This window comes from Alligator mississippiensis, chromosome 3, assembly GCF_030867095.1.
Source record: "Alligator mississippiensis isolate rAllMis1 chromosome 3, rAllMis1, whole genome shotgun sequence".
In the NCBI taxonomy this organism is placed as follows: domain Eukaryota; kingdom Metazoa; phylum Chordata; order Crocodylia; family Alligatoridae; genus Alligator; species Alligator mississippiensis.
In genome coordinates this window covers 222,667,873-222,680,359 of record NC_081826.1, presented here as the reverse complement: position 1 = coordinate 222,680,359, position 12,487 = coordinate 222,667,873, and the positions used below count along the sequence as shown (strand labels likewise).

The following is a 12,487-nucleotide window of genomic DNA, read 5'->3' as shown; positions in this document are numbered from 1 at the left end:
GAGTTTTTGCTAGCTTCGTGTGAACATCATGTACTGCCGGTACATGTAGAATGGCTCGCAGCTGACCTTAAGGATTGTGATGGGGCATATGGGAGAAGGCAGTCTCTTAGGTACATGTCAGTAAATAAAAGGAGAAAATTGAAGATGTCCCAATACAAAGATAATTCTCTTAACTATATCATGGTGCTTCTCATAAGATTTCCATGAAATAATAGAAAGTAATTTCCAGTGCAGAAGAAGGGAGAAGGTATAAAGGCAAAATGACATCACCACTATAAATCTGTAGAAAGACATTAGAGAAGTCTATAATATGTGTTATAACCTGTGCCTACACTAGGAAGCAGAGAGGTTATAGCTGGAGTTAAAACAAAGTGCTGATTTTAACCTATTTTTCCAACCAGGTAAGCAAGCCTGGGTTCAAAGCACACATCTGTGCATGGATGCTATGGAAATCAGAACTGGTGATGAGCCTAGGATGAAAACATTATCCTAAAAAGGCAAAAGAGTCAGAGACAACTATAAATTGGCTCAGGCTGAGTATTACAGGCCTAAGAGAAACTGAGGATGGCACTGGAAAAAGGGAGAGGACAGGTTTCAGAAGTAATAATTACAAACTGTGCAGAACCTCACTACTATTTTAGGTAAACAGCTCTTTTTTTTATTCAAAATGTTTAGCTTTAAAGAAAATAAAATCACTGTGCAACCTAAACACTTCAATAATCAGCGACCATTGAAACGCCAATCATTTAAAAAGTATCCAATTTATACCAGAAGAAACCTATGCCTATGTGCAGTGATTCAGTTTCTCCTGGAAGAGTTTCCCAGAAGAAAACATGAGGGTATGGATGTTCATGATTTTTCAATGCAAAAATGGCTGCTCTGAAAGAAAAATACCTTGGGAACAACCTGGGTGAAATGGCTCCCAGAGGAAATCTCTCTCAGGAAACTATTTATGCAGGTAGCTGTCTGAGAGAAGCCATAGAGCAATCCTCCAAAATTTGCTTTGCTCCCTGCCCTCTGTCTCCCCTTCCATAGGTCTAGAACAGGGGTAGACAACGTTTTTTGGCCAGAGTGCCAAAAAACACCACAATGCCTTGGAAGGTGCCGGAGTGCCTGCATGGCAGAAAAAAAAAATGAGGGCAAGGGGTACATGGCAGGATGCCCTGCTTGTGCCCCTTACCCCCCCACCCACAGCCCCTGCCCCCCAGTCCTGCCGCCCTGTGCCCCCCACCCAAAGCCTATGCCCCCCAGCCCTACCGCCCTGTGCCCTCCACCCAAAGCCCATGCCCCCCACCCTGGGCTCTGTGGCTGTCAGCAGCTACCCCGGCTCTGGGTAGCTGCTGGAGCCCGGGCTGCTCCCAGCAGGGCTTGCAGCATCTCAGCTGCCTGTTGGGAGCAGGCTTCCAGAGCCCAGCGCAGCTGTTTGTAGCCAGCCCGGGCTCTGGGCAGCTGCAGGAAGCAAGCAGCGGGCAGGCTACAAACGGCTGTGCCGGGCTCCGGAAGCCTGCCATCACCTCTGTGCCAGGAGCAGAGGAGAGACCGGGGCTGCGCTGCCTCAGGCCCCTCCCTCACCGCCCGCTCCGATGCACGGGTGCACGCACCTGAGTGGAGCTGATGCCGGAGACCGCCACAGCTGTTTGGAACCTCCAGGCTGCAGCTCTGGGGAACTGCTGCCAGCCGGGAGCCCGGGCTGCTCCCAGCAGGCAGCTGGGATGCTGCAAGCCCTGCTTGGAGCAGCCCAGGCTCCGTCGCTGGCAGCAGTTACCCAGAGCTGGGGCTGGCTGTGGCGTGCTGAGCAAAATGGCCTCACGTGCCATGCTTGGCACACATGCTGGGGGTTGCCGACCCCTGGTCTAGAAAGACAGCATATCAATCCCGCAGGGCTCGGTCCTTGGACTGATACTCTTTAATGTCTTCATCAGTGACTTGGACGAGGGAGTGAAATGTACTCTGTCCAAGTTTGCAGATGACACAAAGCTATGGGGAGATGTAGACACGCTGGAGGGCAGGGAACAGCTGCAAGCAGATCTGGACAGGTTGGACAAGTGGGCAGAAAACAACAGAATGCAGTTCAACAAGGAGAAATGCAAAGTGCTGCACCTAGGGAGGAAAAATGTCCAGCACACCTACAGCCTAGGAAATAACCTGCTGGGTGGCACGGAAGTGGAAAGGGATCTTGGAGTCCTAGTGGACTCCAAGATGAACATGAGTCGGCAGTGTGACGAAGCCATCAAAAAAGCCAATGGCACTTTATCATGCATCAGCAGATGCATGACGAATAGGTCCAAGGAGGTGATACTTCCCCTCTAACGGGCGCTGGTCAGACCGCAGTTGGAGTACTGCGTGCAATTCTGGGCGCCACACTTCAAGAAGGATGCAGATAACCTGGAGAGGGTCCAGAGAAGGGCCACTCGTATGGTTAAGGGCCTACAGACCAAGCCCTACGAGGAGAGACTAGAGAAACTGGACCTTTTCAGCCTCCGCAAGAGAAGGTTGAGAGGCGACCTTGTGGCTGCCTATAAGTTCATCACGGGGGCACAGAAGGGAATTGGTGAGTATTTATTCACCAAGGCGCCCCCGGGGGTTACAAGAAATAATGGCCACAAGCTAGCAGAGAGCAGATTTAGATTGGACATTAAGAAGAACTTCTTCACAGTTCGAGTGGCCAAGGTCTGGAACAGGCTCCCAAGGGAGGTGGTGCTCTCCCCTACCCTGGGGGTCTTCAAGAGGAGGTTGGACGAGTGTCTGGCTGGGGTCATCTAGACCCAGCACTCTTTCCTGCTTATGCAGGGGGTCGGACTCGAAGATCTATTGAGGTCCCTTCCAATCCTAACATCTATGAATCTATGAATCCCAGGCCAGCAAGGAGTAGAATATACCCCAGAGTGCTTCAGGGTGGAAATGCCCAGCACTGAAGCACTTAGGGAGATGTATTCTGCTCCTGGCTTTTTTGGCCACAGCCAATGCCCCAGTGTCCACTCAGGCCACAGTGGAACCAGCCAATCGGAGCTCCCACGTCTGGACCTAGTTGATGCTACCCACATCTGCCCAAACTGCAGAACTTGGCTCTGAGAAGTGCAGCTCCCTGCTCCTCTGCAGTTGAGCTCGAACACAGCGTGGGAAATTCAAGGCTGCAGGACTCTGGACACAGGGCAGAATTAAACATAATAACCATTTTTTTGGTAGTTCTCTTTTTGTTAACAAATATTTTAACAACTTTAATACTGTTTCTGAAAAGATGCCATCCTTGGTGACAAGGGACTAGCATTCTGAATTGCCCATGACATCTGTTTAGTAGAGCTGGGTGGATTCTACATTAGTTTGCCCTATCCTTAAATTCAGTTTTAAAATGAATGTTTCATCAGTATTTAAACCCCTTTTGCCTGCTGTCAGTAAAATGTCATTAGTATTTGAACCAAAGACTGTTTCTAGAAGCAAGATTTATCCAGAGGCGATATTTATGACTAATATTGTTAGAAGTCTTGAAATAATAAACAGATTTGAATAAATTGCTATACAGTACATTCAACAAAAAGAAAAAAATTGCAAATTTTGCCAAAAAATAAGCACAACAAATTCTTCAACTCCTTTCATAGTAATCTTGGAATTCCCTCTTTCCAGGTACATAAAGTGACTGTATCAATCAACGCACATTAGATTTGTATTGCAGTAACATTAAAGTGCTAGTTGTGCCAGCAACTGAACAAACCACGGTGTAAAAATGGTTCCTGCATTGAAAAGTTTGAAATCTATGGACTGGTCACATTTACACAATTGTAAATTTGCTCTTTTTTTTCCCCTACACGTGAATTTCATCAAGGCCTGGAGCAGACAAAGCAACTTCCCTGGGGTACATGCTTGTCTGTCAGTGCTATTAGTGTATTTCAGCACTATCTGGCAAAGGGGAACATGTAACAGCTATCCCCTGCTAGCTGCAGACACCAGCCAGTTTTTAAGGCCAGTTTAAGCTATATCCCAATTTTTCCCAGGATAATTCTACACTGCATTCCAAGTAAATTATGCAATTTTAGGATTGAAAATCATGTGTCTATTCCCTATGCAGAAAGAATACTGTTAAAAAGATAACATGACAGAAAACAAAGGAAAGCAGCCTCCCTACACAAAGGAGTAAAAACATTTCACTCCAGGGTGCTGACAAAAAGCTGATTTATTATAAACTGACTGCATCTACACAAAATGCTGACTGCACAGTGCCCAAGACAACTGCGCAGTAGTGTCACGTGGCAGAAACTGTGATGCAACACTATTGCACAGTAGTCTCAGACTACTGCACAGCCAGTATCACAAAAAAGCCAGTTCTACTGTCCAGTTACTTGGGTTACTGCACAGTCACTTAGTATTTGTTTATACAGGTACTAAATAACTGCACAGTAATGAATGTGCAGTCAGCATCTCGTGTAGATGCAGTCACTGGAAAGAAAACAGGTCAAAAAGCATTATATAGAATGACAAGGTTCCTTGGGTGAATTTGATATCTTTTATTAGACCAACCCAAATGGTTGGAGAATAGTTATTAAGCAAGCTTTCGGGTTCAAAAACCCTTCGTCAGGCTAAGGAAGCTTCAGCAGTTGGTGTGTGCTCTTCCTGGATGGAATGAAAAGTAAAGAACTATATAGAATGAAGCACTGATTTTTTCCTCCTGGTGAATCTGACATTGCATAGCACTGAACATGCTATATTTAAAATATCAGTGCAAATACTGGACTGAATGCATCAAATAGTATACAATGAGGAACAGAAGTTGTGTCAGCAGTTCTACTAACCTGTCTTCACTAAAGCGTCGACCAATCAAAACTTTACACTTTTCTTGGGGTAGGCAAGCTGCTAGAAGAGGTACTGTCCGCAACACTCTACTTTCCTTTAATCAAAGAAGAAAACTGTTTTAGAAAAAAAAATGCAAACACAACGTTTTTTTAAATCCCATAAGATGCTTCCAAACACATATATCATACAGGCTCTGAGTGACAGAAAACATCTACAACAGAAAAAACTATCCAAATACCAATTTTAAATGTATTCTTTACCGTGTAGCACCCATGTGTAATAGTTGCTTTCAGAAAATAAACGTCTCTATATAAACTAGGACTGCATGCTTTTATGAACACGCTCAGACCTGGAAGGATTTACTTACAGACTGAAGTTTTACATATTTTGGCCGAGTGGGGACTTCCACCCTGACATTGCCAAACTATTTAGCTTGACCCTAAGGCCATGAACAGGTATTACATTAGTGTCGGGATAACAGTCTCTCTCCCAGGACAAAAAAAGAGCATACAGCTGTTGGAGGGATTTCTTGCAGAGCAGAACTAGCTGCAGGTCAGCTCAGAGCAGAGCAGAGGTAGGCAGGCTCCTGTGCTGCAGTCGCAAGGCTCTAAGAGCCTTGCTGTTTCCAGACAATACCCCTGCCTCCTCCTGCACTGTCCTGGGTAGGCTCAGAATAGCACCTGGGGAGGCAGACTGCGACTGCTTTGCAACAAAAGCCTTGCTACTGTGGGAGAATTCCACCTCCTCTCTTCACATTTCTCCAAGTCAGCCCAGAGGAGGGCACAGAGGGAGGGCTATTCTCTCTCTCACGCTGGGAACCAGAAGGGTTCCTGCAGCAGGAGAATGACTCTCCCCACCCTGCCAATTAGCTAGAACCCATCTGGTGGGGCAGGGGGCATCCTCCCAAGGTAGGAAGACTCCCAGTGCTGTCTGTGGCATCTTCTGCTTTTCAGCAGCTGCCAAATGCCAGCCTGCCCTGCAGTTCCAGAGGGAGGGCACACATGTACACTCCAGCTCATGGGTTATTTTTCTACTGGTTAAGAATATCAGAGAGAGTCTTACTGCTAGAAATGAATGCCTGTCCATGGCCTAAGACTTGTCCAATTTCTTTTAGGCAGAAGATAACACTGCCAATACCCATTAAAAATTGAAGGAAAAAAAAAAGGGAAAGCACAGTTTAACTTCAGGGTGGAAAATTATTTAGAAAAGAGACTCATTGTGAAGTCTAACTTCAGAAAACTCTTTTTTTTTTAAACAGACACAAAATTATTCCTCTCTCACTCTCCAACATACCCATCTCAATGGATTTTCACCCTAGGCATTCAACCTACTCCTTGCTCCTATCCAAGTTAATGAAAAACTACTATTAGCTTCAGTGATACAGGGGCTTAAAAAGCTCTAGAATCATAACATAAAGGGTAACACAAAATGAGAACTACAACACTGAGAAGCTGATTGATCAGTTAATTTAATAATGCAAATTACTATATATTTTAATACACACAGGGGGTACTGATTGGGGAGAGTCAGGGAGCAAGAGAGCATGAGGGATTCCAAACTGTACAGCCACCTAGTACAAGGTGATGTACAGACATATAAATTAGTAAAAAATTATTTTTTTTTTCCATCACCTACAAGGACACCTGACTTTGATACAGAGGCTTATTTGAAATTATTTTTTTCTTTTAGGGATCAAGAACTCTGAACTCTTAAGACTATTTCACTGAATAGTAATTCATATTACTATTAATTTGTCAGGCGTGATGGACATAAGTACTAACTGAAAAAGAGATGGTATGTGAGAAAGAAGGACTTAGTTTTGCCTGTAGTCATTTTGCAAAATTTGCCAGATTATATACCATGGTCCAAAAAAATCCAACAAACAAACAAAACTCCAGCACTTAACCAGCAAACAAAAAAAATCATCTTAATGCTCTGGAATATTACAATGAGTAACCATTTGCTGAGAGTATGTTAGCATGGATTCAATTTTATGTGACAGAAGACTGCAAGAATGAGCAATACCAGCCACCTCTGTCGTGCAGAAATTGTTGTACAATTCCATCAAACTCCTCATGCAACTCAGATCCCAAATTTAAGAAGCAGTGTTTAAGTTTCAGGGTTTACTCCACATAGCCACTTCACAGATTTCTGACAATGGCACATTCTTGAAGAAGTTCAGGGTATCACTTGAGTTGTTTGTAGCAGACTAATATGCAGTACAGTAGAAGTATAACCACCTGGTAATTATATTACAATATGTTTTGTTGTCCATTTTAGTATTCTCTGTGATAATATGGACTAAACTTCAGAACATCCAGCTATAACCATCACGTTCCAGGACACTTCTGAATTACCAAGCCTTGAGGTACCTTGAATACCACCAGGTGTGAAAACAAAAGCTTCTCCTTTCTAATAGGTATGCTCTTGCCACTCTAGAGTGGATAGAATACATAGGAGCTCTTGAACATCTGTGAGACTATCTGTGATAGGTAAGATATGGACTTTTTCATAATTTGCCAGAGTGAATGAGAGGTCATTTTCTTTTCAAAAGCCAATTGCCCAGGTATGTTGAGGCAAGGACATTCTCTCCCTTTACAGGTCTGCCATCAATGAGGTATTTCATAGTAAACAGTGGTGTCTGAAGAACCCAAGTGGCAGTCCCTGGGGTCTTCTTCCTCAGCAGTAACTTGAAGCTGACAATTATTAGATTAGAAAATCTCTCTAAGCCTGCTTTATTCATTTCCAGTAGGAAACCGGTGTATGTAAACTAAAGGAGGGTGGAACAGCTCTCAACTCATTCATTTAATGTCTGTGGGATGGCTAAAAAGCCACCCCCCCGCTTTTTTTTTTTTTAAACAAAGCTCAATTGTGCTATATGTCTCTTTTGCTATACCAAACATTAGAAACCAAAAGCCTGCCTCTGTTAATGCAAATGTCACTAACCTCACAGCTCTACCTAATATGCATATGGCCCTTGCAATGAAGGAACTAAGAAACCCTCCTGGAGGTGACAAAGTTATATTTTCTGGGCATGGGTGCCAAATCTTCTGCTGCGATGGGTGGCATTCTCTTCTCCTCATTACAGGATAAGATATTTGTTTAGGTGAGTACTGGCCAATGCTGACTTTCTGTTCAATTGTGGTGGCTGTTGTCTCCACTGGCTCAGGGATAACTTGCATATTGTTCCAATTGCAGATGTTTTTTTCACAAAGGTCCTCAGAAAACAGAATCATCAGACAACTTCACAGATCTTTCAAATGGCCCTGATTCAAAGTACTTCAGCACATTTTTTAAACCACCCCTTTTTAACAAATGGTTTAAAATATTCTTAAGCACTTCAATGATTCACAAGTTGTAGCTGTATTTCAGCAAGGCCCAGAGGTGCCTCAAAAGCTAAGAGCTCCAACATCCCAGACACTAGCCACTATGCAGACATATTAAGTAGTAACAGCCCTTGCCCTGAAGAATTTAACATCTGAAACATACAGCAGGTGGCGGAAAATGCACAAAAGAGATGCCTCAATTCATACAACTGCCAAGCTGGGAAAATTAGTCCAATGTAACTCCTAATCCAGCATCTTTTCACATCTGTTGCAACTGGGGTCCATCAACATCAAAAAAGCTAATTATTTGCATTACATTTAATTGATGAGGCAAGAAGTTACCATCAGACATTTGTCTCTTAGGTTATATCCACTAGGGTCTACTTGATTTTTATAGATGTAATATTTAATAGAATGTAACAAGTATATTCATAGAATATAGCAGAAATTTAACATAGATCCTAACATGCATTCAGACTGAACCAGTTTCAAGTTACTAGCTGTATCAAGGCTAGTGCTTGCAGTTCATGAGTTCATGTAGCCCTAAATGAGACTCCACATACAAGGAAGGATGTCATATGGATAAGAGTTATATGAGCATGTTATGATTCAAGAAGAGGAAAGAATAAAGAGAATAGTGACACTTTAAACACAAATGAATAACATTAACAAGTCATATGAACTACTTGTTCAGCCTTCGTACTATTTTAGAAGCTAAGGGAATTGTATGCATCTGGACAGAATTGTTTCCCTTTGCTCTCTCCCACACTCTTTGCTACTAAGCTTCTAGTTGAACTTTGACAGTTCCCATAACCTTACTCACCTCTGCCGGATGCTGAATTATATACAAGCAGGTGGAGACCTTTAGAGGATGTACTGGCAAAAACGGACACAAGCACACCTTCTGTGGACGGCTGCAAAGAAGGGGGTGGGGAGAAAAACAACACATACACAATTATATACACGGAATTACACAAACCTTCCCATTTCCCAGGAGAGGTGTTAGCACTTTCCTGTACAACACAGTGTATTCAGACAAACCTATTTACATAGTTTTTGCTGCTGCTTTTGCTATTATTTGAGAGTTTTTATGCAAAAAGTCTGTCTGAAAGAAGTATTCACAGACATCCCTTAGGAAGATCAGTTAGGATTAAATACTTTGAGAAAGATGTGTTTCCATTCTTGTCGAGAGAAAAAAAATGATGACTGTACCTGGATCAAGGAAGGAATCAAATCATTAAAGGGATCCAGACTTTCCACCTCAAAAAAGGGAACCAACCAAAAAATGGGGAAGAAGACTAATGTGTATACATTAGACATACTATATATTGACCATATACTTGATATACTTAATTCCATACTGTCAGCATGTTTGGAACTGCCCTTCTTTGTTTCTATAATTCCTGCATCAGAAACTTACAAACAATATTTGAACTCCGCTGAACTCCATGTACTGCTGGTGTAAGGTGTTGCGGAAGAACAGCCTTATGAAGAAAGATTTTTTTTTAAACATACATTGTGAAGGGACTGTACGTCCAAGCACTAAAAGACGCAAAGAACGAGGTACAAAGAGTAGTAGAGGAAATCAGAGACAATATTACAAGAAAGTAACATCATTAAATTACAGTGTAAATCAACTAAAACATATGTTTAAAAACACCTGTTTAAGAGTATATTTTAATTGTCCGTTTGGAAAAACATTTTTCTAGTATTAAGATTAGGACCAGGGTAATGTTTTTAAAATTGGTAAACAAATCTGAAAAGAAAATTCTTTCCCTTGAAGTTAAAAAGCTGAAACAACAATCCCTTGTGCCAGAGGGGTCCAACATTTTTGGCAGGCATGCCACAAATTAGCCCTCTACCTTTCCCCGAGTGCCATTCTGAACTTTTCATCTGCCCAACTTGCTGCTCTGCTTTCTCCTCCCTGGTCTGTACTCCCTCCTGATCTGCTATTCTGCTTTTTGCTTCCTGCCCTAGCTACTACCAAGTTGCCCATCCCCTCTCTGACCTTCCACGTGCCATACACACAGGCCACTCCTGCTTTGTGGTACACCCTGCAACCTTTTCTTACCACAACCTGACTGCATATTTTGCATTGGGTATCTCTCCACTGCATATGTAACATGACTGGCGCTAGCCTGAATTCAACACTAGCAGTGTCAGCAGCTGACAGCTTGTGCCAATTCTTGCTTTAGTCCATACCTCTTGTCAAGTACGCCCATGCACCCCCTACACGTTGCCACTGTATTCAGTGGTCATCAGAGATGTGGGGCGGAAAATTTTCCAGTGCTTTATTTTTCCATGGGAAATTTTCCATTTCTAGAAAGTTATTGTTTCATAAAATTCATTAGTAACAATGAATGGATGCCAATACAATATTAGGCAACTTGACAGTTTCAAAGTTGTAATGAATGTTTTTCAGGTGATTATCCCTATGAGGAGTATGAGAGAGTATATAGGTTTTATTGATTTGTAAACAGGAATGTAAATGCACTCACATAATAATCCAAACCAAAAATCAAGTTATGAATTCACCTATTTGGCTGTGCAGGTCAAATCAAAACCAAAGTTAAAATTCTTATTTTATTTCTGACTGCAAGTGAAAGCAAAACCAAAACTAAAACCATGATTAATTTTGTTTCACTTTCAGTTCAGCAAACACACAGAGCAGAACAATGTAAGGGAAGTACAAGCTATTGGGTATTGTCTTTACATTTTTACAAGTATTCCAATAAAAATAATTTCTTTCCACATAAAGCTTTGAATTTGTTTGAATATAACATTTAAACCACATTAAGTGTGCTGTATTTCATTTTTTTCCTAATCAAATATTTCAGTTCAAATACTTGTGGCTACTAGGATAATAAATTAACACGGGGGTACTTTTTTAGTTTTGTTTACTAAATATAAGTCAAATAAACATGCAAAATCAGATCACACTCTATTTAGGGCATTAGAAAATTTTCCGGATAATTTTCCAATTCAAAATTTTCTGGAAAATCCACATCTCTGGCGACCATGTCTTCCTTTTAAAGTTCACTCTTCTAGTCTTCTATGCAAAGGCCTAAATTCAGTCCTCACATTCCCTAACTTAGGCCTCTCCTCTAGGATCCAACTACACTGAAATAAGCAGTCCAAAAAGTCCCTAAAACTATTCTATCAACTGGAAAAGCACTAAATCATTTTCAGATGTTGTGAGCAAATATCTCAAACACACAAAAAAGGAGATATCTTTTTAATAATTTGGGGCATTCTGTATTAATGCTTTCGAATACATTTCTATAGGCCATTTTTTCTCCAGAGTAATGAACATTGCCTTATCAATTTCTCTTATTTAAAGATACATCTATTTGGTGTGTTCAGAAGAGTTGTGTTAAATAAAGATAAAATCTCAGTACAATTTGACGAAGTGGAACTGCAAATACTTGCTGTGTTTGTCTTGAGTGTTTGACACAAGCTCGATTTCTTTTTTCTCAGAATTTAATGCTCTTTCATTTCCTGACAATTCAATTTTCTGTTAAGTATGAATTCTTAATTTCTGTCAGATGTTATCAAATTCATAGTATTAATAAGAGAAGCTGCTAGTTAAGGTTTTCCAATTATGGCATTTTCTATATGGCAGAGATTAAGTTATAAATACCCATTGTAAACTACAATAGGCCTGAAGCTGTTTAATGATGGGATAATATAAAGGTGCCTGCATTTAGCTGACTACTGTTTGCCTAAGAGAAGAACAGGCAAAGAAAAGGATCAGGCAAGAGAATATCATTTTAGAAAACTCAAAGATGGTTTGGAAAAAAAAGGTAAATGTTGCAAGATTGCCTCCAGTGCATTTACTGGTTTGATGATAGGTTAATCTTAGAGAAGGTAAAGGATATATATGAAATAAGAACAGGAATATGAATATTAATTAGAACAGCACCTGTTAGGAATGCTTAATTTTTTAAAAATCTTAATTTGTAAGCTTTCCAATATTTTAGCCAAACGGTAGAATATAAAAACTGGGTCCACTTTGGTATTTTTCCTCTTCGGTCTTGAACTACAGTTCTTACTGAATTGCCCACTAGCAAGTGTGTCTGGTTAATGTTACTTAGCAACTTTGTTTTCGAAGCCTAGGTAAGACAGTCCTTTCCTTAATGGGCTGGCCTCCTGATAGAGACTTTTTAAGACCTTAAGACTTGTAAATGTTAAGGTTAAATTGCTTGCAAATATTAATAAGATTATTATGCCTTTAGGTAAATGTGCATTTTATAAATTTTAATCACTTGCTAGATATGCCTTATCTATACTGTTTAGTCATTTATAGAAATTGAATTTGCTATTAAAATTTAGATGTTCTTATATTGTACATATTTAATTTTGGTGGGGCTAGCTTT

The 12,487-nt window shown here is 41.1% G+C and overlaps 1 protein-coding gene across 3 annotated transcripts in view; it reads right to left on the bottom strand.

Moving 5' to 3' along the window:
- The window catches only part of DTWD2 (DTW domain containing 2), a 190,579-nt gene that overhangs the window by 104,646 nt on the left and 73,446 nt on the right, over positions 1–12,487 (bottom strand). For all 3 annotated transcript variants that reach the window (XM_014608602.3, XM_019478164.2, XM_059724917.1), the window contains 2 exons: positions 8,935–9,025; positions 4,785–4,879 (listed from right to left, as the gene is read on the bottom strand). In XM_014608602.3, coding sequence (XP_014464088.1) covers positions 4,785–4,879; positions 8,935–9,025 — 186 coding nt within the window. The remainder of the gene's footprint in view (positions 1–4,784; positions 4,880–8,934; positions 9,026–12,487) is intronic.